At 41.4% G+C, this 26,515-nt stretch overlaps 1 protein-coding gene across 1 annotated transcript; it reads right to left on the minus strand.

The window, feature by feature from the left end:
• Positions 1 to 810: 810 nt before the first annotated feature.
• CPB2 (carboxypeptidase B2) lies at positions 811 to 17,055 on the minus strand. Its single transcript, XM_065650827.1, has 11 exons — positions 16,985 to 17,055; positions 13,127 to 13,202; positions 10,377 to 10,501; positions 10,177 to 10,285; positions 9,532 to 9,633; positions 8,874 to 8,978; positions 6,321 to 6,437; positions 5,079 to 5,169; positions 3,054 to 3,256; positions 1,122 to 1,206; positions 811 to 995 (listed from the first exon to the last, which is right to left on the minus strand). Exons 1-11 carry the CDS (start codon positions 17,053 to 17,055, stop codon positions 811 to 813), a joined length of 1,269 nt encoding a protein of 422 aa, XP_065506899.1.
• Positions 17,056 to 26,515: the final 9,460 nt, after the last annotated feature.

The following is a 26,515-nucleotide window of genomic DNA, read 5'->3' on the forward strand; positions in this document are numbered from 1 at the left end:
TCCTGCGCTTGCTGCATAATCAGCCTGGCCTATGTTCTGCTGCACAAACCCTTGACCACAGGATGACCACAGGACAACTTAGACAGGTAATTTTAGCAGAGGAGCCTTTGGGCAGCTCCTACTTGATATCAGTGATTTGGACACTTTCGTGTCCTTCCCTCTACCTAAACGTGCAGCAAGAAGTTCTCATGTGAACAGCCTTTCTGTTTGACAGTGGAAATGATGAACAGGGTTGTTTTCGTGTAAGGTAATCCTATAATAGCTTGAATGACTGAAATGGAGGGATTTCTTCTATGGATGGAGTCTGCCCAGCATGCCACATGTCAATCAGAGGCCCATTTGATGCTACACCACCTGGGGTTCCCACCACCTAGACGGACATAAGATTATCTATGCCATTTCTCCCATATAGCATTATCTCTAATAAATAACATTTTAAGTGATACCTTACAGAGTCTAAGTGTCTTTCTTACAGGGACTGTAATGGACCAATACCTCCTGGTGCAAGATAACTTTTTCCATGCAGTTTTTTAATGTATATTTGAGTATTAAGTGCTGGGAAATTGTATTTGCAGCACTGTTACCATCTATGTTGCTGTCCTCGTAGGAAACTACACTGAGCTACCATTTTAGGTGTAGATATATTAATATGGTTGAAAAAACCTGATGTATTGTAAAATGAAGTGTAGAAGATGCAGTCATCCTCTTTTTTTGCCTATATATACAAATAATTTTAATAAAGTAGCAAGCTTTTTTATTATTATTTGAGCTAACCAGATGCAGTCATGCCAAAATAAATTATATTCAACATCACAAATTTTGAAGAACATGTTGGGCTATCTCTTTGACAGCAGAAAGTGCTTCTAAGCAAGTTGGTTTAATTTCTTGAGGAGGAAGCAAAAATCCATAAGTTCCTGTGTCCCGAAGCTCAATGGTAAAAGAATATTTAATGCCAAGATCATAAGCCCAGTCGTCTGACCCTCCAGGAGCTAAATCTAAGTGAAGAAGGGAAAATAGATACCAGTTACCTGAAACCAGAACTTCAGTTTTCTGTTCAAAGCCATCTTCTAATGCTAGCAAGGATATGCTATCATGCCTGTTGTAGTAAAAATCATACTTACAAATTGTTTGTGCACCAGCACCAAGTCTATAAGTTTTCCTTGTTGTCCTCTTTATAGCTTTAGCTGCTTTCTTTGCCAGACTTTCCTGAAATTAAGTAAAACATTATCAGCTTTATAGCCTTGTGATAATAGTATGTGTTTGGTTAGAATTTATTTACACTGTGGTCTGGATCTTGCCTTAGTTAAATACGCATATAAAAGGTTCTAGAAAACCCACAGAATGTGGTTAAAATTTTCCGAATATGCTCATGCTACAGATTGTGTTTCTGCTGTAGCAATATAAAAAATATAGATGGGACCTTACCACTCACTTCAGTCAACAAACTGTCGTCAAGCCATTTGTTCCCACTTGTCTCTTATTTTTCCTTTTCCACCACGGTATTTAAGTCACTGTTGATTTATGTTGTATTGACAAAAACAGCAGAAAAATATTTTCTTTGAGGGAATTCTGCTTTTGAGCCACGAAGAAGACTTAAATGCCTAGAATTAGTGTGTCTCTTTCTGCTTTAGAGGGAAGGAGCCATAAATGCATTATTACTGTTCGCAACTGCATTTTTTTAATGCAGTATATAAATTTTTTTTTTTTAGGAAATTATACAGTAACCAAGACAGTATAAGAATATATGTTATTTGGGGTTAGTTTGTTCCATATTTACATAACTGGATTTTTTTCATTTCTTCTGAACACACTGGCACTAGTTACCAATGGAAATGCTACATTGGACTGCCTGGGGTTTTGTCTAATGAACTAGGATGCTTCCAATCCATTAATTGTGTGCTTTTTGCATTCCCCTTCTCTATACAACTTTTATTTTTCAAATAAAATAATTTTTAAAATATGTTTTTTAAAAATAAAATACGTTAAGGGAGATGCATGAGTTTGAAAAGCAGTAACAATGCCAGCAGTAAATGGATGGTTGGCAGTCCTATATCTTAGAAACTTTCTTACTGTCTGTGCTTATGTCATGTCACATAGGAAGTGACCTGTACACCTCAGACATACACCGTCTTGCCATATGGCAAATCCCAAAGCCTGTGAAGCTGCTTTCTGGTCCCCTTTACACAATTTCTGCGCCTTTCTTACTACTGGGAAGGAGACCTTGCTGCAAATGGAAGAATTTTTTACCTCAGCAGCTGGAGTTTAGGATACACCAAAAGTGGGCTAGGAAGTGCAGGAAAGGGAATTCCTTGCTCTGGGGAACTTGATGTCTTTACGTAAGAAAAATATTACTAAGCTGTCCACCTACTCTTATGGCTCCATGTTAGCAAATCCCATTTTAGCCTGTATATCCTTCCCAGATCCAGACAAAACCAGAGTTTTATGTTCAGTGAGAAAAAGCAGCAGCTACTTTTTTTATCTTGAAATCTGTCTTCTAGGAGGGTTTTTACCATGTGATTTGGTGTTTCAAGAACGTAAAATTCTTCAGAAGCAGTGTAAGTTTTCCATCCTACCATTAGGATCATTTAAAATAATTATCCCTAGGAAAACTCTTTAATAAAAATAGCAAGTGTCCACCAGCATACCTCATTGCTTAGGTAGGTGGAGGATATTTTTCAGTTACTCACGCAGGTAATTTCAGAGTTTGTGTAAATCATACAACACAATGAGGAATTTGCACAGATATCCTTTCAAGGTGTCAAGAAAAAACTGAGCTGCTCTTTCAGCAGCAGCTTCAACATATTGGGCGTTGTTGATGTGTTATCGATCTGGAATAGATATTTTCATTTTTCCATAGTCTTCAGAAAAAGCTTGCTGATTTACACACTGCTGGACCAGCCTAGACTTCTTTAAGTTCTTAAGAACATCAAGAGAAATGTTATTTCCTAATTCTTGATCCTCAGAGCACTGGGACTCCCCCATTACAAGCCTAGCCAAGCAGGGTAAGAAGTTCTGAAATAAATGTGAAACTTCAAGAGACAGGGAAGACTTACCAGCTCATCATGGTCTTTGCTTTTTTCCATAGTGTAAGAATACGGAAACAATACCAACTGGGAGTAAGAGTGCATGGTTATGTATGCTTTAATGGCATCTTTGTGGTCTCTGATAAAGCGAGCCACTGCTTTCACTTCGGGCTCAGACTCTGGATAGGGTCCACAGTAGATCTCATGACATTCATAGGGAGATGCTCCTTCCTCTGTAACAAAAGGACGCATACTGTTACTCTTTAACTTCTTCTCTTCTGCATTTCTGTTTGTCTAATGAAAGAGTAGAGTATGATGTTAATACACAAGAAACCGTGGACTCTGCCATGCTGTGGGAAGAACTCTCATTCTTGCAGAAATCAGTGCAAGCCTGCTAGAATTTCTCACCTACTATTAAAAAATGGAGAGGGTAAAGAAAAAATATGATTCATAGACTCTATAAACAGTCTTAAATTCACCAAGAACAAAGTTGTGAGATCCGTTCTTAAAATCTAGAAGTGCTACAGGAAAAAAGGCAGTTCTAAGTAATTATCTCAGGGAAAAGCCAGCTGGCCACTGGAAGCTGAAAAAACACAAATCAAATTGAAAATAATGTACCAGGTGTTTAAGAATGAGGAAAACCAGACACTGGAACAAGTTACCAGGAAGACAACTAAGATTCGCCATTTTTTCTGTCTTTAGAATAAGACCAAATAACTCTCTTGAAGCACTTGGGATCGTTAGTGTTAAATGTCAGCTCTTCATGTTTTAATACATTTTGTAATTTTTTTGTAAATTATTTTGTAAATAATTGTAAAATGCTAATTAGAAAAACAGGATCTTGTTTTACAGCATTTAAGTGACTGCATAGCTAAAAGGAATAGAAACCTCAGGAGATCCTTACAGTCATCTGTTTAAGTTATTCTAAGCACCTGATTTTGGTGCTTAGATTTACCTGTACAAAAAGGTTTTTTCCTCTCCAATGACCCTGCAAGGTGCTGAGGCTTCTCTCTTCTATGTTTTCAACCATGTCTAAGAGAGGAGCATTGAATGGCTGAAAACCATGTGAATAGTTTCCTGCTTACTAAAGTAAGGTGTTCTGCTTTCGCCCAGTGTACGTTCTGTCCAAAGACTCCTTTAGAGAAGAAACACTTTCTAATCTACCTGTATTTTCTGCTCTTTATGAAGCATTTCTCTGCTTCAGTTGTTCGTCACCAGAAGTGCTTGACAAGTTAAACACAGTACATTATATAACCTTTCTGTGAAATTAGTATCTGTATCAAAGAGGGTTTTTTGCTGTTATTTCTTCAGACTTCTCTGAGTTCTGGTTATGTAACATATTTATATTGAATATTGCTTTTACATCTAAGTGTTTGGTCTCCATCTTCATAATTTTTTGCCTGAAGAAGAAGTATGGTTTTCTCCACATAATAGCCATGGATAGCAAATAAACATTTTTTTCCCTGTTTAGCAATGGATTTAAGTGACTGAAAGTCATGCAGGACATTAGTGCCAGTACAGAGTGAAGCCAGATCTGATCTATAGGGTGGCACACTATAAAAACCTGTCCATGTACTAAAGTGCCTGTGGGTAAGTAAACATGATATAGCCTTGACAACAAACACGGAGAGCCAAGAAATCTTGGTCAGCTGGACGTTACGGAAGGATGACTGAAGTGATCGGTTCGTACAACACAGTGGAGCATCTGCTGAACTGGGTGGTGCAACAGTCGCTGGGTGACGTGGCAAGGGCCACCTCTTCCAGTGTGTCATGGTGTGATGAAAGGAACAAGATCCAGGGTCTTGGTCCCTCTCCCTCTTGTTATCATGCTGGGAAGAGGTTACTCCCCAGTCTGGCATCTGGGGAGGGAAAATCCTGGGTCCCAACAGAAAGCATCTCAGACTGGGGAAGTGTTCTCTGGTTCATAACAGGTATTCGGCTGTGTCTGTCTTTATATCAACATTGTGAAATGGTAAATGAAAATGTTTTCCAAATAAAGGATTTTAAATGCTAAAATTGGGGCAGGGGTACAATAGGAAGGAAACTATGTCATACCACACCAGTGCGCATCAAAATTCCTGTTCATATCAGTACCGATGCACTTGCTGTTACCGTGCGATGAGCGGCTCTTCCTCCACAGCCGATTCTGTGGAAAGAGACACACAAGCCATGTTCAGGGAAGAACATGAGACAAATGATGCACCATGTCACTGGTTAGTTAAATGTGACTTCCCATTTGTACCTTTACAGGTCATATGCCAATGGAGAGGTGAAAGACCAAGGAAGATTAAAAACCACAATCTGATTGCCAGCAAGGCTGTATGGTAAAAGGAAATGTTGGGTAGGATACAAAGGGGTCACATCTGCCCCGATGCCAATGGATTTGGACTATGGAAGGAGGGGAGAAGACATAAGGTTTGACCAGTTAGGGGAGTTTAGGAGTTCGGGTCCAACTGACATCATGTGGAAAGCTGGAAATTTGGTGTGCAGTTGTTGAGGTGTATATGTGTAGTTATCCAAATGTGAGCCAAGCTGGCTTAAAGATTGAATGAGTAAAAAGAGTGAAGGAGGTTTTTTTGGGTTGTTTTTATTTTTGGTTGGTTGGTTGGTTGGTTGGTTGGTTTGGTTTTGGGTTTGGGTTTTTTGTTTGTTGTTGTTGTGTTTTGTTTGTTTGGGTTTGGGTTTTTTTGGTTTTTGGTTGGTTGGTTGGTTGGTTGGTTGGGTTTGTTTTGGTTTTTTTTTTTAAAGGAAAAAAAAAACGTGAGTGAAGGATCTAAAAAACAAAGAACCATATCAACAACTTGGAATTTTCAGCCAATAAATAAAATCCTGGAAAAAAAGATACCTGTTGTACCTCAATTTATCTCAGACAAAAAGTACTCAGAGAATGCGACTACCTTGCAGGAGGGAGGAGTGAATTATTGGCTGTGCTACATCTGCTGCAGCACGCTATTCAGCTTGTGCTGGATTGTGCCAATATTTGTAACCTTGCTGCTGAAGGCTGACACAGGTTTTACCTGACATCTGGAAGCATTAAAATCCCAGGATGAGATTCTGTCATTTCCAAATGCATTTCCAGCAGCTTGGAAGTCACAAAGGTACTGTGGATCAAATGCCAATTAGTTGTAGTGTTTTTTGTGGTTTAAGTAGTGCAGAGATGTAGAAATTCCAAGCACAAATTAAGAGTTTGGGGCGTGCAGCTCCAGGATGGAAATGATGCCCTAAATGTGCACACTAATAGTTCCCATAAACAGCACATCAGTACATTGCACAGCCTGTTGGGAAAGCTCTACATACAGAGGGATGGCTCCATGTGTACTCATAGCCATCCACATTCATCACAGGCATGACGTAGAAATCAAAGTGTTCCAGAAGTGTTGTCATGGTCTGATCTCTCTCACGCACATGGATTGCCTATAAAAGACAGGGGAAACTTATTAAAAGCATTGGTAATAGTGGTTTTCTCGCCTTCCTAGAAAGGCACCTGATGTTGTATGTAAAATTATTGTGCAATTATTAGACCAGTCTACCTCTTGATAGAGGCGCATCACATCACAAAAATTGCTAAATAGCAAAGTAGCTCTTTGGTTAGAAGTGCCAGGGAGAGGGTAGGAATCAAACTGATACAGTCAGTCAGACACACTACAGTCTTTTAATGTTAACAGGAGGTCATGAGAGAGAGTCAAAGCCTGTTAATAGGAAGGTTTGGGCTTTTGCTGCTTGTATAAATGATGGGAACCAAAATATAATAAAAGTAGCATAAAATAAAGCAAGCCCAAAAATAACAAGTAACTTTTCAAATGGCTGCTGAACATAACATTATTTCTTCTGGTTGCATTATGAGTTCAGTGCATTTGTGTGCCAAGAGCCAGTAAGATCTACATTGCTAATTTTGTTTCACAGCCCATTTTGAAGGCTTTAGAGATACCAAACTTGCTTGTTGGTCCATGACACAGGGATAAATTTTAACCCAGATAAGTGGTTTTGTTACTATTAGAATAGACTAAGTCCTTAATCGTATCTGTTTTTTCTTTATGCCTTGCTTAAACCACCTTCTTTCATTTTAAATCCTTCCTAGTTCTCCTCAGGCAATGGACTTTTTCTGACTAAATGAGAAATGTCAATCTTTCTACAATCTTAACAAGAAAATTAAATTATAAAGTGTGGACCCATTATAAAGAATGCCTAGAATTTGCTAGAGAGAGTGATTTTAGTGTGTGTGTGCAGATGTGTATTAAAGTCAGATTTTAAAATGTTACTTCATGAAGTGATATAGAAATAAAATTTGAATTTAAAAGATGTAAATTAGATCAAGGGGACGGAGAACCTAAGTGTTCAGCTTGTTATTTCTGAAAAATGCTGCAGGGACACGTCACTGACAAAGTGACAGCACAGTTGGTAATTATTTGGAGTGGCATGAAAAGGGCAAATGCATTTCTCTCCAACAGAACCTTGGAGGCTGGGATTATCAGTGGGTCACAAGGTACATTCAGCTGTATCTGTCCCTAACTCCTGCAATCTCCTTTCAAATGTTATAGTCGTTGAAGTTTTATAGTTGTGACTGAGGACAGAAATAAACATATTTATTATTATGATTGTTGTTATTATCATCATCATGACCATCATTATTTAGTTCCATCATGGCTAAACCATAATTCGTGTTCCAAGGACTCAGGTATGTTGTTTCTCTGGGCAACCTTGTTTGGGCCAGGAGGGCTTTAGGAGCCTTTTCCTGGTCCATTCTAGGAACTGGGCCAGCAGCTCAGCATGATGAGTTGAACAGAGATTCCTTAAATTCAAAAAGACCAAGGCAACTTATGTTAAGATCCAAGTGAAAACCATTTTGGCATACCATTGTTCACTACCCTGAGCAGCACAGATATTAAAGATATTACAGATCAGATGGGACCATCAGTCTGCAGCTGCACATTAAGTCGGGTCAGGCTAAGCTCTTACTATAGTCTCATCCCATCAGTGTTTTACCAGTTTCCATGAGCTGGTACTGTGCGAGTGGCTGGCAGTTGTTCTGGAGGTCTGAAATGAGGGTGTCTCTAGCAGGGGTGGTACTTTCAGAAGAAGGTGGCTTGTGTGACCTCACTCTCTGAATGAGGCAGACCCAGTAAAAAGCAGGAGTACAAATAGAAAACGCGGACGCAGGAAGAGGAGGAGGAGTAGCAGCAGGTACAGCAGAAGGTAACACATCACAGCAAATGCTAAGTAGAGATTGCTGGTGTGCATTCTGGTGTGAAGCTATGCCAGGCCTGGAGCAGGCAAGTGTGGAGTACCTATAGCTCTAGGAAGACACATAGGGAAGAACCAAGGGTTGTAGTACAGCTTGAGCTTCACTCTGGGTGTCCTCTGATCTACTCCAGGCAGTGCTACCTGCAGTAATACGGGCATGAGATACCATGTGCTGCATGACCCAGAGCCAAGATCATTCTCTTGATCCATGTGGCAGTATAGACGTAGTCCTAGTAGATGACCAAATACATGCTTTTCCTGGCATGCCATCTCCATCCCTGACCATTCATAACTGTAAACATCTCTGTTGAATTAGCTGCACATACTTTGAAGTTTCTTTAGTACTTGAGAATACATCTGAGCTCTTTTCCATTCAATCCATATGACCTTCTGTCTCTCACACACCTCTGTCTACTGACACACACGTACATTCACACACACTCACTGCTACCTATGCAGTTTAGACACAAATCTCATGTGTTGGTGTTGTGGAAGTAAATGGATTATGACTTTATGGAACTTAGAGTGCAATTGGACAGAAAAGGTAAATGACATCAAGATTTTTTGCTTTGCTTTGAAAACGGTAATCAGATGTGATTATCTACTCACATGGCCTATGAACCAGAGGCAAAAAGCAGGAGAAATCCATTCTCTAGCATGGATACCACAGTCAATCCATATGGCACTTTTGGATTTTTCTGGGCTTTTAGAAAGCTGACAAAAGAGAAATTGTATTGAAATGTCACCGTTGTAAAGTATAACACATAAAAGTGGAAGTGAAAAGGGTAACCAAGATGGAAGATGAAGCATCCGTCTTGTAGGGAGAGCTTAGGCTGATCCTCGGCCAGGATGCTGCTCTCAGGTACATTTGCGTACAGTCAGCCATCCTCAGGCTGCTTGCAGCAAGCTCCTAATATAGACACCAGGACTGCAGCAACACCTGAGGTCGAGACAGTAGATCACCAGCTATGCAGAGCAACAAACTAGATTGGCTTCATTGTCAACGGAGGAGGGTATCCACCATGGCAGTATTTCTTGCCTTTGGATGATGGCCTACATGTGATAACTTCTTTGTGACCCAACAAGGAACCTAATGTGTCCAAATGCCTTTGCAAAGGTAATGCACCTTACCAGAAGAACTCAAGAAACTTCTAAAACCCACAAAAACATGCATATTAAGTATAGATTTAAGAAAGTGTTCTGGCCAAACCCTGTTGCTTGCTTACATTAATACTTGGAAAGATTTTGCAGTAAGTCACAGCTGTACCTTCAGAACATAAAGTGGTCGTTTTTCATATGATGATCCAATATATATTTTCTGGAGGAGGTCAGAATGGGCTTTCACTATTTCTTCCATCCAATGATATATCTGCAAGGTTGAAGTTAGTCAATAGATCTTCTCCCTGTTGTTTTCCTTCATCTCTGAAAGTAGTCTAGACTTAAATTCATTCTTCCTCCCCAAATCCTGCTTCTGTAGCTGATGGGAAATAAAACCTAGCTATTCAGACCACTTACCACTTACCTGACTCTAATTTATCTTAAAACAAACAGTAAGATACAGTCACAACACAGTCCCAGTATAGCCCTGAAGTTCCTCCTTAGTTCTATTAATATTTGGTTAAATTATTTTTCATTTAATGTTTTAAATATTTACATGTTGTTTTGTGACTTCATTTTGCTTCTGTGTTGGCTGCGCTTGAATGGCAGTTTGAGGCAATACATGTATGAGAGGTTTTGTCTGGTGCTTCATCCTTTCTCTATGAAGTCATTACAGTAAACACAACTCTCAGCAGTTGAGCAATACAATGGTAATTATTTACCTGTTCATTATTTTTTTCCCTATCTCCATTCTCAACCATGAGACAAATTTCACCCCTTGGATCTACAGAGGATTACAACAAAAATATCTTACTTCTTTCATGGAATGGTAGTTTTCATAATACGATGAAGATCTGCGTGGGTTGACTGTGTCATTGATAGTCTGTTTTTCAATAAGTCCTTGAACATCTCCCATCAAGACTCTGAATAACAAAGAAAGAACACAATCTCCTGTTAAATAAATGACAAACAACTTTACAGAAACATTCATGACAAGAAATAAAAAATACATACTTGTGTTGGATGGTCAGTTGCCTTAATTGAGCTTTTATGCCTTTTACACTGGATGCCCTGACATAGAAATGGACTTCTCTGTCCTTCTTGATGTTTTCAACCACAACAGGTTGCCAGAGAATGACCTGCAAGGTTTCAAAAAATAATTATTTTTTTTTACCAGGGAAAGAAAAAATCTTAACATTTAACATAAGTATTTTGAAAATAATCAAGGCATATGTTTTCAATTTAAGACACCACATGTAACAAGCAGTTTAACGTTCCATGTGTTGTGCTATAGCATTCTGCTTCTGCTATAAATGAAGCGTTTGTGTTTAAGAAATGTTTATAATGACTTCTGCACATAAATTCATAAATCAAGAACAAAGACGGGAAAATAACCTTTTCTGAGACAGTATTTCTAGTATAATAGATGTGGTTAGCCAGTTAATGTTACATGTTTTAAAGGCTGCTGAGAGTTATTTTCCCTGAGGGTATTTGGAGAATTAATGAAGATCAGACCAGTCTTTGTAGTTATTGTATTCGCTGATTACTTTGATCAGGGAGGAAATAAATGCCAGAAGGGGTTTGAATATAAGTCAAGTTGAAGCAGCAATCCAGAGATTAGAAATGGGAGGAAAATGAGAAAATTAGATTCTTCTTGGTAAAATTAAAACTTTTACAATAATAAAATCAGAAGCCAACATATTCAACAAAAGACTGAAACTTTAGAAACAATAATACGGAAAGATCTAGGGGTGACAGCAAGCAGAAAATTAGGCATGAATTTACAATGTGGAAAAGGTCAGCATAATTCTTGGATGCATTTTTTAAGCAATTCATCATGGAGTCACCAGACAATAAGGTTTATTTTTTCCTTCCTGGTGCAGTTGCACTAGGAATATTGGATTCAACTTAGGGCACCATGTTTGCAGTCATGTATCAGCTGTCAACTCTTTACCTCACCCATTTCTCAGAGAACGTGCCTCAAATTCATACAGAAAACTCCTCCATGCTTTTAATCAAGACTTTGGGATAATAAATGGTAGAACTTCTGGACTCTGGCTATGTTACTGCAATGTGCTATAAAAATGGCTGAGCTAGCCTCAGTCTAGCTATCTCAGACGTTATTGGCAGGGTAGCAACAGCATTGCTGGCTCAGCATTTTTTGAGAAACCCAGAGAAGCAAGCGGGATGTTTAGCTCCCCAGCATGGATTTCGCTGTTGCCCTGGCTAGCCTGCTGTCTGCACTGATGTGCACCAGTGCAGATTTAGTTGGTATAGGCATTGTTTTAATTGAGAATAATTAAAAGGAACTCTGCATTGATGCAGCTGAGGTGGCAGAAGAGCAATGAATGAGGGTAGATGGGAAACTTAAATAATACACATGATTATTGGTCTCTTTACCTGTCACCAGCAATGGTCAGTACTGCCCCAGGAGCAGCTATAAAAGACCCTGTTGTCAGTGTTCCTGTATCTGGGTTTTCTGATAGATGCTACATGTGATGTGTGTGCCGTAAGAACAAAGCATTTCCTTTGTTTTAGGTTTTTGCTTTCCAACTTTTGCAGGAATAGCACCTATAATTAGCCTGATAATTCTTCTTGTAAGATGCTAATTTTCAGTTGCTGCTTTTTTGCTAGATTGTAACCGTTACAATTTGTTGTGTCTTCCCTTTCCCATTCCCTTTCCTTTTGCTTTCCTTCTCTCATTCCCTTTCTCTTTTCTTTTTGTAACTTGCTCAATTCATAGCCATGGAAAAAATGGCCAGTTAACAACCCTTGAAAAATGTTCAGTTCACATATTCACATGAGTGACTTGATGGAAACCACCACATGCTCTCTCTGCACTGAATGTGCTGCAGCTGTTCTTCATGGCTTCTTGGGGCTCCTGTGCACAAGAAAGTAAAGACTGACAGTGACAAGGACAAGGTGGAGGAGGGGAGATTTATTTTGGTACAGCAAAGGAGATGGATATGTGAGTTGACATATGGAGGTGGAAAAGAGCGAGGAAGGTTATCGAGATTTGTGTGAACTTAAGGGAAGGATGAGAAGATGCTAGGAAGAACAGGAGAAGACTAGTAGGGTTTTGGGGTGGGTATAAAACGAATAGGAGCCAAGAAAAACAAAGACTGGCCATGGGCACTGTTAAAAGCTTTCCATCATCTGAGACATATCCTCAATCATCCTGTAAATTATGTTGGTTGAGGGAATGGTTACACCTTTGTTGCTGAGTGTTGGCTTCAAACTGTATGTGGTTGGGAAAATGCTTTTGAAGAGGAAGACATGCCTCATTTTAATCAAATGTTCTCTAACGACAGCTAAAAGTTATTAAAAAAGAGTATTGCTTAAGAGATTTTTATCTTCTAAATGCTGCTTTAAGAAAAATACCACAGAAGTTCAGTCCTGGTCTTCAAAGCTGTGCAGGTCATATAGATCAAGATTGCATTGATCGAAAGTGCTGAGGTTACATAGCAAAAGAGTTTTTACTTACTGTGTGTTTGTGCTTTGCCAGTTTTGCAGTGTTTTCTTACCCAAAATCAATCGCAGAAATCCAAGCTCTGATACAAAACCCTACTATAACAGTATTAAGGAGGGGCCTCCTCATGTAAATCAGAAGGTAGTGGAACAGTGAAAATCAAGCATTTGCTGGGTTGCTGTACTAGGACAAATGAACAAAAGTGGGCTAATCTTTCTCTGGGGGGAGAGCAGTATTAGTGCACTTAAGGGAAAGAATTTGGCCTAGAGACCAGAGAGACAATGGGAGCATTTACCTCGGTGGTGTTCAGTAAATCTTGAAAGGCTTCAGCCTGTTGGTCTGTTTGTGGGAGAGCCCACAAAACTTCGTCCCTGAAAAAAAAAGTGGTATTTAAGTAAAGTACAGGTCCTTGGAACTACTCTAGGTCATGCAAAAGTAGAGGAGCAGGCTTGGCACTTTTTGTATTCCCTGTTTTGGCTGCCATAAACTCAAAGTAGATTCAATAATGAAGATGCTGAGCCCTGTTCCGCCTCTGCTTCTGCCAATCAGTAAAATCCATGAAAAAGCTGGTGCATGGCTTTGGTGGCCAACATCTACTGCTGGACTCTGAGATTGCTCCTGGGAGCTGGCACTGGCACAACAGCTGCCAGGCCCAGCTAATCCAGAACCGTCCTCCCTTTCTTTGCCCAGTAACTTAAATTCCACTTCTACTGGAAACCCATGGTCCAGACACGCTGTGCAGTGAGACAGCCCGTGCCAACTAACCCATGCCTGACCCCACCATTGGTGACAGAAGTCAAATTCACTTCCTGGAAAGAAAAAATACCACTTTGCGTTGTAAATCCAGCCCTGATCTTCAATGCCCTGCAAGCCACGTAGTTCAAAATTGCATTGGATAGAGAATTAAAATAATTTTTGTGTGTAGAAGGAGGAAATTCAGGGGAATGTCAGACCCTGATTTCCATTTTCTGGTCTGGAGTGGCTCTCAGCCTTCTGATCATGTGGAGGTGGTAGCAGTGCCTAAACCAGGCACCGGGGAAGTCCCTGCCTGCCCTACCTGCAGAGGATGTTCTGAAAAGAAAACAGGCAAGGCTCGTAAAACTAGTGTTTTCAAGCTGCATAACGTGATTGTCACAGCTCATTGTTGTGACTGATTTCAAGCAGAGACCTGACAGCATCTGGCAACGAGGTGATTCATCTTTTCTACTTTTAGCCGGGCTCCAAGCAATCAGTGTTGTTTCTCATGCAGAACCAACAATATGCCAGCCCCATTTTTGCCTCCACTATCATTTGGCAGAGCATCAAAAAGCAATCAGGGATAGGCAGGTTTGGCAGTTTGCCTGTTTCTTTAGGTAAGTATACTCCAAAGCTTGTGTTTGGGGCTACTTTAAAAGTGAATGTGCCTTCTCATACCTGGGGGAGTCTTTTCACAGGGGAGATCAGAAAAGGGCTGCTGCATCTGTTTTCATCCTACGAGTCCCACTGCCTGAGAGTACTGAAGTACTGAAGAAGCTGTTATGTACTTGTACCCCACTGTTTGTTGCACAAGTATTTCAGTGGAGTGTGGTAAGTGCTGGACAGGTAGTAGCAGCAATTGCTCTGTAGCTCTTGTTGGTAGGACCTGAATACACTGAACAGGCTGATCCAAGTTCTGACCTTGCTCTTGTAGTCATGCATAACATGGGGAGTATTAACAGCTGAAATTGTAATTGCTGGGCTTCTCAGTTCCTCTGATTCAATTTGACATTATACCCTCTTTCATCTGTCTCCTGCTGCACTCTTGTTAGGAAACACCCATTCAAAAGTGCTAATTTTTGTATCCTGTATGATCTCAGAACCAACTCTCCACCTCCAGCTTCCTTGCCCTGTCTATTGCCCTGGTACGGCTGGACACTGGATCTTGAACATACCTCTTTTCTTTCAATTTTGGTCCTCATGCCCTGCTTCCCTAGCTGCTCATTGAGTTTGCCCTTAAGAGGATCCCTCTCATTCCCCTCCTCCAATTTTCTGCCAGGGTCTCACTGGACCCTATCACTGTTCCACATCTTTTTTTCCCTCTTCCTTTTATTTCTGGGTAAATAGACATCCAGCTGCCATCCCCACACTATCATGCTCAGGTCTTATCCTGTAGCTATGACAGAGTGAGTGGGATGCATTACAGTTCATTTTAGATGGTTTTGATACCTTCATCTGAGATAGTCAATCTCTTCATAAAGAAACAGACACTTTCAGGGTCCAGTTAACCTGAGCTAATTTAGATGTGTGTGCTAAACTTGAACGAATTATAAGCTAAATACACGTATTTTTCTCCACTAGCTGTACAGGAAGATGAAGAGGACTTGCTCCTATGCAGAAAGCCTGTATAGTTAGATGAATCCCTTCCAGGGGCCTGGCCACCATCTCACAGATAGACACAAATCAGTGCCAGTTCTCTGCAGGTGTTTCAACCTCTTCACCTCTCCACTGCATTCCTCAGTCACTAGGAAGGCCATCAGCATCACATAGCACACAGGCACACAAAAACAAGGCATCAGCACAGATGTGTCTCCCTGTCCTCCTAGCCTGGCTTCGTTTAAACCTTCCAACTTCTTTCTGGAGACTGACATCTCTGCAAGAGAGGCCTCCCTACTTGTCTCCAGCTGAACATCTTTCCCTGGCTCCCAGCAGGCAGTGTCACTGGAAGAGTGCTGCCAGCATCTTCTCCTGTCCTCTGGACTGTGTAAACTGTTTGTTTGCCTGGAGCACAGATGTCTGCCTGTGGACTCTCTTTTCTCCCACCGTGCTGCCTCTCCAACAGCCCCCAGACTTGCCCCTTCCCTAAAAGTGAGCTTGGTGTCTTTCAAGTGCCATCAGCTCTTTTTCACAAGACTCACAGTGTTCAGTATTTTGTTTTTAGAAGTCCAGATGCAGTAATCATGCTATATATAACCTTGCAAAGGGAAGCTTTAATACATGACCATTAAATCCTGCAACACTAGCACCCAAATAAAAGTGAAAAGTCAGATGTAATATATCACCTTTAAAATCTCATTATTTTAGCCATTTTCATAACCAGGGCTGGGAGGGCTAGACTTACGCTTTCCAGTGGGAAATGCTGTATTGTTCTGTAAGGGTCAGATATTCAGTGTTTTATTTAAACATGAAATGAATGAACCTTCAAGTAGAATAGAGCAATATTGCTCCACTGATTTCACTAAAAACTTGTTTAACTGTCCCCTTACTGTAACCCTCACACTTCCACAGCAATCCACAACAAAATATGATTGTAGCACAGAGATGAAAGATCCTCTTTTTAAGCCATGAACTCAATGATGTTCACCTGTCACAGGTCTGCCACTGGCGTGTGGTGGGCAGTTGCAGAAGGGTTGTGAGACATAATTCACTATTATTTGTGTAGATATTTCAGTCTTGGGCGCAGGTTGTGTTTAATTGTGATTCTTGTAGGTTGTTCAGCCTGCTTAATATCACCACATGAGCGGCTTATCTTCTAGTTCTACCTATTAAAACATTTTAGGTTTTTAAACAGCTGTACATGTAGAAAATAAAAGCACTTTGCCTGTCTTCATCTCTGACATATGTTCTCATGTTTTAAGAAAGCATTTGGTTTCAGGGCATTTCTGAAGTTTATTGATAGGTAACAATAAAGCTGCTTCTGAAACATTCTACAAATACTAAATGGGTATTCAAAAATGATTTATGACTGGAAAAACAATCATAAAAGCTGCTTTAGAAAGAAAACAGATTGTTAGTACTTTCTGAAATGGTTTCTCTCTCTACCTCAAGAAGTAATTCATTTAAGGTCTTGTTTTAAGGCAAATGAAGCAAATTTTTTTTTCCCATTAAGTTTCAGAATGCCCTTTATTGGCATTCAGAAGCACTGAATGAACAGAATTGATTTGCACTTAGGCTGAAAAGAATAGTTTTAATATGATTAAAAACATAGGATTTATGGATGCAAAGAAGTCTTAGAATAATTTCATTGCCTCCACCATCTATATGTTAAATTGAACCACATATCCAATTACAAGAGCAATAAATAAATGTCGGCCTTTGCCAAATGTTTTCTTATGCAACTTGGAGTTATTTTGCATCAGTACTTTCCCTGTCCCACTCAACACATGCTAAAAGCCAAGTAGCACCAGCAGATATTTACCTTGGAAGAGTGAAGACATGCTTCTCCTGAATCCAGATAAGTAGGGTAAAAAAGAGCAGGTAAAACTTCATCTTAATGGCATCCACAATGAAACTAAATGCAATTGGAAAGCCAAGAGTTCAGGACCCACATTATTGATTTTAAAAATATTATTTAAAGAGTGGTTAAAATTTAATACAGTTGCTCCCCTCAACCCCAAGCTCCTGGTGGCTAAGTCAATATGGCAGAGCTCCCCGGGGAGGTCCTGCTCGTATCGATGTCGCTCATCCACAAAAAGTTAAGGTATGTTTTGGACATTTTCATATTGACAAGTCACTTTGTTGTCTCAGCCTTTGTGTCATTTCGTTGTAGCTACAAACCTTGGACATAAGAAAGAACACCAAGCGCAAAGATTTTGTGATCCTCTAATACTTACAGAGGTCCAGCAGCACGCTCTGCATTCAGCACTCATATAGTACATCACTGCCTAGTGTGAAGCTGGCTTAGAAAAGTGGGGATGAGGTTATTAAGTCCGAATGGAAAAATCCTGAGCAGGAAAGCTTCTTTTGCTGTTATTAGCTAGCAGAGAAAATGAGGACCAAGCAGGATGTGATACTTTTTTGCTACTGAAAGCCATTCCTCTAGCTCAGGATGAAGTACACCAACTAGGTCTCCGTCTTCTGCAGCTGGCTTCTACCTCTTTGGTTAACACCCGATCCATCCAAGGATTTCAGATTGCTCCATGTCCTCTTTTCTGTAACATTCTGACATTCATGTATTTTCCATATGCTGGGTTAGCTTTTCAAGAAAAATTACTAGTGACTCTTCATCTCATTATTATTATTTTTTGTGTGCCCCGAGATTTGCTGCCTATATTTCTACCCATGGTTGTCCAGAAAAGCTGACTGAATTTGACATGTCCAGTATAGATGATCTCCATAAATGTTCTGTGTTGGGACACTAAATCCAACTTTCCATTACAGGCTTATTACATGGTCCAAGTCCTCTTCTTTCACACAACATAACAGTTCCAGGCATGGCTCTGGATAGAAAATGCCCCTATGGCATGTAGAGAACTGCTCATTTTCATCTCCAGCATCAGATCCACCCTAATGCCAACCATTGGCTGAGCATCTTGTGTGGGTGCAGAATGAGGGAACCAAACCTGGGGTAGTTTCATCCATGCTGTCTGATATAAAGGGTTTTTTTCGAGTGAGTCATCCCCAGAAACACAACATGGTTTTGTTCCAGAGGGAATTCATTCCAGAAGAGCACTGAGGAGTGAATCAATATACGTGCAATGGGAACACCAGGGAGCCAAGACCTGGGAGTAGATTGGGGAACTGCATTATTTGAGATTATAGGTGTATTTTAGGATTAGGGCTATACAACTGGGGGAAAAATGCCTGGGAGAAAGCCCTGGAACTAAGGTTAGGTAATATGGACTAAGTTGCACCACTAACATCCTCTAAAACTGCTCTGGAGTGGTCCAGATCTGAGTAAATGCTCCAGTTAGGCATGCAGCTGGGGCTTTGGAGTTCAAATTCAGTCCTGGCTCTCTTTTATTTAGGAGGGAAGACCTGCCCTGAGAAGCCAAACAGCTCAGTTTTAGATGGCTGAAGTCAGCAGAGGTAAATCATGCTCCCCAGTGAGTACCCCAGGGTTGACCTCTGTGAAAATACATCAACACTGAAAATCCCCAAACTGGAGTTGAGCACAAACTGGACATGAAAGGGAAAAAAAAGGCTAATGGAAAGGTAAACCACTGACACCTTACCTAGATTTTGTAGTTCCTACTTTATCTGTTCTAGATGTTGTTCAAACAAATAGGAAGTTCTGGTAAAGTACAGAAACCATTCCCAGCAAGGGCAGTGGGCAGCGCTCTACCACAGGGGTTGATTTTTAAACCAATGGTTCAGATGCCTTTCCCTCATGTAGGCAAAAGCAAACTGGCGACAGAGGATCAAATACAGGAGACAAAATTTGGTCATCTAGGCACACTTTCATCTGGAAATGTCTGATGCATAGATATATGAATTTAAAGAAAAATTGAGTCTACTGAGATAGGTGAAACAGGCGAGATTGAAAAGCTGATGGAGTGGGAGTTGCTGGTAACTGAGGAAAAAAAAATTGTATTTTTCTATGTCCTAAAGTGTTAATTAGGTGGGAAAAGGGAACAGGTTTTGCTATCTAATTGAGAAGAAAATTTTGGACAAATGGTAAGTGTCAGACATGGTTGTACGTTGGTTGCTTTTCCTCTGGGTTCCCCAGCTTGTTGCAAAGAGATGGTTCATGTGCTGTTTGAAAGCTGCTGTTTTCCTACTTTCTTTTTGTTTTCTGGTATGCATTGGAAATATCTCACCCACACAGAAAAGGAAAAAACGGGTGTTTGAAGAAAATATAGGCACTAGAGGAAATTCTGAGGGAAGGACAAATGAGAGTCTTGTGGTTAAGGCATCACACTGGATAAAACACAATAAACATTAAAGTAAATGTAGGATGAAAGATCAAAAACAAAACAAAAAAACTCAAACCAAACCAAAAAGGAATATGTGACTAACCAGGAGGCAGAGATGTATATCCCCACACCTCTTGCTTGTCTGAAAGCCTCAGAGATCTCACGATACAAACCCATTGCCTTTCAAGCATATGGTGGACATTGCTTGTTTGGATCGATAGTTTTTTTCTGCTTTTTTTTCCTCTCCGTTAGTATCTAACCATCACAGGCCACATCCTCATCCACTTACACAGTCTGTCTCAGCGACAAGGTCATGCAAAGTGTTCAAACCCAGTGCCACTGGTCACCATCCTTTGGTGACTAAATGGCAGCTCCACATCCACTACAACCCCCAGCACCATCACCTGACCAGCAGCAGCCAAGCTCTTTGGATTTGGGTGCCTAAAATCAGGCTCCTGGTCAGTAAGCACCTCCATGAAGTGGTCTGATTTTCGAAAGCATGGAGCCTTCCATTGCAAACATATTTGTACTGTGTAACACACATTTCACACACAACGGCAATTTCTGTCACAGTTCAGCCTCTGAGCAGGTCAGATTTCCTTTCCTGATGTGATCTGTTTGTACTGCACTGCTGTGGTTTGCTCTAATGAGCAACCAGCTGTAAATTGATTACCCCCAAAGCCTTGTGAGCTGCTGAGGAGTGCTCTAGCCTTGCCCAGGCAGAACAGTAAAAAATAAAACTGCTGATATAATTGGAAGGTATAGGAATGTATTTAGACACCAAACTTAAGCATTAACTTCCCTGCTTCCACCTAGCTGTTAGGGGTTATCATTTGTTCTTTGGCTTATGTTGACATTCCTGCTATCTGCTTGTCTCATCCGCTTAGGAAGAGAGAATTATCTCCTCTAACACCAGCCCTTCCCAGTGCAAACCGCCGTACCTGAGCAAGCCATCCTGTGCCGCTTGCATAGGCGCTGCAGAGAAATGGGCACTTGTTGGGAGCAATTCATCTGTGACCTCCTGTAGGCGTCTCAGAGGGCGATGAAACACCTGGTCCTCTTCACGGGCACTGGAGCTGGGATGACTCGCTCAGAGGTAGGAAGATTTGTTCCAGTGGATCCTATGGATTCTACCTCCCTCCCTCAACTTGGACACTTCAGGTGCTTGTTATGGTCAGAAGCAATTTGCTGTGTTCTGGCCTACGAAAGTCATAAATTAAGACATACTTGCTCTACCTACAACAGTGAATTGTATATTAATCTTCAAGAATTTCTGAGAACCTGGGAAGTATTTCCTAGGTAAGCTGGGAAGAAAAAGGCAATCTTAAAAATACTGTGAAGGGCAAAGATAAAAACAATTGGGTTTACCAAATATTTCAATTTTTGTTTGAATGTTACTCAATTTATAAGCTTTTTCCTGATTTTATTGAAATTTAACTCACATTTCTATGCATTTTTTTAAAGATCTGGAGGAAACAAGCATGAATTTAGGAACTGTTGAAAGGGGAGATTTCAGCCATTTGAAAGCTTCCTTTCTTGAACAAATATATTTTTCTCTAACTGGGGAATCCAGCAAAACAGCCTTTCCAGCACTCTTTTTGCTTCTGATGAATCATCATTCCCTGATGAAGAGCTGCTTCATCAAAAATTCTGAGTTCAAAGGTTTTGCTGCACCTGGATTAATTATTACTATTATTATTAATTATTAATATTGTTTCTACACTGGGTAAACCGTGGGCTATGCTGAACTAGTGCCTGCAAGTGTTAATGCAGCAGATGTGACCAGAAGCCATGCAGTAATGGGAGACAGTTTGATCTGTGTTGGTTTCTGTTAACCTTTAGAGTAGCTTGGGGACATGCATGGGCTTTTATTTAAAAATGCATGATCAAGTCCTAGTTTTTAGAGCAGATAATTAGCAAAGTAGTCTCTTGATTTCTTTGTTAACAACTACACATGTGGGAATTAGGACTGGAAGTATATAAAACCTCCTGGTGCCATTACTATACTGCTTTTTAAAATATAATCACACTTTAAAGGCAATTCTAAAGAGATATTTCCACTCTTTTGGCTGAATCTCCTGTTTCTAGCCTCCCTCTCAACATTGTCATGTAGTAACACCCATATCCTCCTGATGTTGCACAGGTGTTGTACCTCACCCAGACCAGGCTCTGGCCCATCTTTGTGTGGTGGTTTGAGACGCCAGTGCCCAAAAAGGTGGCAGCAGAAGAGGCCAGACACCCACGTCCCAGCTAAGTCAGGGTATCGTTGTTCGAGCACCCTCTGCATCACCATACTCTGAGATTCTCAGCTGTGCCCAGGCATCGTACTGGGCTCCTGCAGCTGCTCTTGCTGGTGGAGGAGAGCCAGACCCCAGAAAGCAGTCAGATACAACATGTATAAAAGGAGGAACTGTTTGAACCGCTGCAGCCAGATGGTCTCAAATAGTTGCAGCAGTGCTGCTGAGTAATTGCCAGTGACCCCCATTACTGGCAGCCTTGGCTTTCAGCAACAAAGTATGATGCGATTTCCTCTAAGCTCAACTAAGACCTAAGTGTGACTGTTCTCTTTGATCCCGGGGTTTGCACAGCATCCAGCAGCAACATTTTAAATAACGAGCCTTGTTCTGCATCGAGATTCTCAGATCTGAGTCTGTATTTCAGCATGTGCCAGAGCCCATGCTAGGTTGATGCTGTCTGTTAGTAACAGTAAACCTGCTAACAAGCACACAGAAGGGGAGGTCAGCTGTTACCAGCAGCCACATTCCTCAGATCCTTTTCCCTGTTTGAGATAGGCATATTCTGCTATTGTTTTGATCCTCCAGAATCCTTGTTAATCAGCAACGAGCCCCTCCAGGGATGGGTAATCACTCTGATGGATCCATGTGACTGAAGCATAACATGAAAGCCAAGTGAGTCTGTGCTGTCCTTCTTGGTTCTTTCCATTCAGATTCAAATGCCAAATTAATCTCCTGAAAAATACTTACAGACTCTTGCCTTTTTTTTTTTTGTGCATTATCACTACCAATGAGGCCAAAGGTAACTGGTTAGCATCCTTCCTACATGAAGCAAAGGACAACTGAACTCTGACTAAACTCTGATCTCTGTTGCTTGCTGTGTGATGCAGCTGAGTGTCGTTGCTCATGAGCCACACAAGGATGCAATTAGTTTAACAGCTCTTTATTATGAATGCAGCAGAACAGAATTAGAACTCAATTTACAAGTCTCCCTTTCAAACCCATTCAGCCGTTAAGGCCACATCATCTTTCAGTTTTCCAAGGCATATAATTGATAAATGATTTCTCCCTGCACACCTCAGCTCCTCATCTTTATTCATGAACCAATTAATCTCCGTAGGACACTGTGATCATTTACATACATGGCCAATGTCGCCAACCTCTGTCATTTCATTCTGGAAACAATTTTGCAGCCCGTGAAACCACCAGGAGGGGAAAATCTGAACTATGTCTAAATTTCTGTGGTTCTGGCAGTTCTCCCTCACATCATTCCCAAATATAAAAATCAGATGCTACCTGTGCTAGAAAATGATGGGTTAACCTGAGAAGAAACAAAGCTTTTATCCCCGGGTGAGTGCTGTACAAGCAGCATGTTTCAATCATGGCTGGTAAGTATGAGCAGAGGCTGAAAATATGTGTTCACTTCGCATTTTTGAGTATTCAGTTATGCCAACCTACTTTATTCATTTTTTATTCTACTCTCCCTGCTGTTTAGCTTTCCAGGGTCAGAAGAGAGAAAGGTGCTGTAGTGTCTGTGCTGTTTCGGCAAGGTGAAGCGTCTGTATTGCTTAAACACTTTCCTCATGAGCTCTATTTCCTCATGGTCTGTTATTAACTCCCACCCAAACAACATGTTGTCGAAGTGACTCATGTTTTCTTATTGCCATTAGATGTTTAATTATTTGCCAGTATCTTAACAAGGAGTACTTGCAAAGCAACTTTAACTTCCTTAAACACCGGATATCAAAGGGAGCCACAGTAGCACTCCAGGCAGAGCTTCTGAACACTTGAGGAAGGTGCTCTAAGTACCACGTACAGAAAGCACATTTTGGCTAAGGTGCAAGCAAATGGATGCGCACCTGTCCCCCATTCTATGTATGCAGGTGTGTATGTACATATCAGGAATGCAATTAGCCCTGGAGTAACAATGCTTTCTGCCTGTCCCTGAGTCCATCGACAGTATTTGCTGCTCTTGTCTGCATTGCTTGCACCTGCTCACATTGCTCACGTGGCATCTGGCAGAATGGGCCCTTCCTTTGGGCTTTTGGAGCATACTGGCTGTTTGGAGGATGCCAGGACCTGCTTGAGGATCCTGGTGAGGAGGAGTTCCATGGAGCAAAGTTCCTGCCTGCTTTTGTTCACCCCTCTTGGCTGGCGTGGTCCCCACCTTGGAGAGGCACATCTCACACTCAGCCCTTGCTGACCATCAGTCTGGGCAAGCAGATCCACACTGCAGAAAGATGCTCATCACTGTCCCAGCAGAAGACCTCTTGTACAAATGCATCCAAATAGACATTTGACTTTTCTTCTGTCCACCCAGGGATGAGGAGAGGTAAGCTTCCCTACAGTGCACTCTCAGTGTCACAGTTGCAGACCCCCAGCGAAGCAGTGACACCATTTGTGTGGCTGCTCCAGCCCAGCCCAGTGTGACTACTCGGGCAGCTGAGAGCATCTGTGCTGAAAGCTTCTGCTATCTGCATCCAAGGACCATCCATGCTCTGAGAACCGCATGGTTCCTGTTTGGGGTGTCATTACCAAACCCTTTGGAGATCACTGTAGGCTAGAGAGGAATTTCTGTCATGGTGCCGGGTAACCCCCTGCCCAGAGCTTATATGGGAAGTGTGGAGTGAAACGACCTTATGAGAATTTGTTCCTCTACCAAGCTCAAAGCCTCTGAGTACTCCTGAATGGACGCCACCAGGTCAGCAGAGGCTGAACCTGTATTAGGAGGTTGTTCCCTCGGTGAGCCAAGGAGGTTTCTGACAGTACAGGCCCCATTAGCACAGTTCACAACCTCTAAAATTAGCAGAACTTCTATTTCTAGAACTTGGCTCCAGCAGAAAACTTGGGAAGTTTCTAAAGGCATTTGGCTGGTCTGCAAGATCTGATCACCACATAGGCAGCATTGCCCCATGTTGGCCTGAGAAGGATTGTGACTGAAGCATTATGGGGTACATTTCCCCTATTACTTGTGACTGGTGTGGCCAATTGAGCCTTTCATTGGCATGTTACTTAGCCACAGGACTGTTTCACTAGCACCCAAGCAGACACAGGTCTTGGGGAGACGCGTGGAGAGGTTGATGCACTGAGGGCTTATTCAACACCTCTCAGACATGCAGGGTGGTCTCCTCCAGGGCTGAAAAATCAAGGGAGGACATCTCCCCACCTCAGTGACAAACCAACAGATGCTCTGATGTGTCTGGTTTGCTTACCTGCAATGAAGAGCCAGGACAACTTCACAGGCTGCCAGAAGTGCCTGGCAATGGGACGTCGTTGCTTTTCTGCCTGCGTGAATCCAAAGCAACACCGTGCACATCAGCCACCTGCTAGGAGGTTTCCTGAGTGGGTGTGTGGGGTTTCTCTCCACGCTTTGTGTGTTCACAGATATTCATTCCTGTATTGCTTTAGATCCTTAATGTGTGCACTAGATGAGTGCCTGCCCTGTGGGAGTTCAGTGCTTATATGCATGATCGGTTACGTAGCTTTCTGCCCTTTTCACAAATTTCAGGCATATCATTACTTGTGAGCACACGGCCTGTGAGAATTCTGGCCCTTCTCAGCTTTGGACAATTTACCATGGATTTGTAATAGCAAGAGTAGCTTGCACCCTAGGGGCAAGTTAGGTTTCTGTGAGATACTGGTGCCTTTAAAAAGCAATCAGGGCTCAAAAAGTAAATAAGATGTGATGAAAAACAATGCTTTAAAAATAGTAATTTTATTTCAGAGCTGTATGTTACTTTCTGAGCAGCAAACAAATCATCAGGAAAAACCACCGTTTTCCCAGTGGCAGAAGAGAACTGCTGCAGAGTACTGATATACATAAAAAATATGAACAAAATGAGAACACTATTTAGTTATTTTGGTCCTAATTCAGAGTTTTCCCACACTAAACTATATAAAGTCCATCACCTTACCAGCACACAGAGCTCTCCTATTACTGACTTGCTTAATGATCAGCTTCTGAAGTTTGTGTGTAAATTTTAGCTCTGACTTTGCTCTCCACACAGCAGGCAATGAGGCTGAGGCATTCAGTGACTCTACCCTCTGCTGCTCGCTTTGTCCGCTTGCCTGAAAAATATTGGACTTAAAGTGACTGAGCAGCTTGGAGGAAAATGCTCCCAAATTCTTGGCAAGCCCATTCTCCAGATGATGGAGGAGGCTGCTAGAAGTGACAGAAGATGGGGAGCTGGAGAAGCTTGGTAGCAACTCAACATATGTGCTTGCAAGATTTGAGGCACCAGGACCCATTTCTCCATCAAGCTGAAAGCAGCAGCAGCTGAGTACTTGCTGTAGGACCAGGGCTGCTCGTGTGCTTTTCGCAGCTGTATCTACCAGAGGCAAGGTTCTATTTTCCAAGTAGGAGACAAAACTAAAGCTGCTGCATGATTAGGCAGCAATGGACACCAAGACCTGAAGTTTGAGCTCTGACTCGCACCAGAAGTAAGCTGCAGTTGGAAGGAGAAGTGATGTCAGGTTGGGTTTTTCCTTCGATTCCATCTCTGGAGGAAGCAGAAATATGACTTTGTCCATAAAAGAGCACAGCAGCCAGCCGTGCTGCTTCCTATCCCCTTTCTAAAGCCAGGACAGATGATTTCTAGCCAGGATAGATGATTTACAAGAAGGTGTAAAATTCTCATCATGCATTTAATTATGCTCTACTACACTATGGGGGAATATTTCCTTCTGAGTCCATCTGGTGATTAGACTGTACCCTGAAGCGTGTGGATTGATTGCCCTCATGGTTTTTTCTCCTAGTTACTCTAACTGCTGATGCTTTATTTTTACTCATATGAATGTCTAAACTTTTTTTGAAGCCTTGAAAATTATGATTAATTGTGCAATGAAAATCAATAACGGAAG

Source organism: Caloenas nicobarica, chromosome 1 (assembly GCF_036013445.1).
Source record: "Caloenas nicobarica isolate bCalNic1 chromosome 1, bCalNic1.hap1, whole genome shotgun sequence".
NCBI classification, from domain to species: Eukaryota; Metazoa; Chordata; class Aves; order Columbiformes; family Columbidae; genus Caloenas; species Caloenas nicobarica.

Bases quoted from the DNA above. Each gene is read 5' to 3' on its own strand.
- CPB2 (XM_065650827.1), bottom strand. From the start codon at position 17,055: ATGAAGTTTTACCTGCTCTTTTTTACCCTACTTATCTGGATTCAGGAG. The intron at 5,170-6,320 runs GTATGTAGAGCT...CTCTTTCCACAG, and splicing joins ACACATGGAGCCATCCCTCT to AATCGGCTGTGGAGGAAGAG. The intron at 3,257-5,078 runs GTATGACATAGT...CTTTTGTTACAG, and splicing joins TTTTGATGCGCACTGGTGTG to AGGAAGGAGCATCTCCCTAT.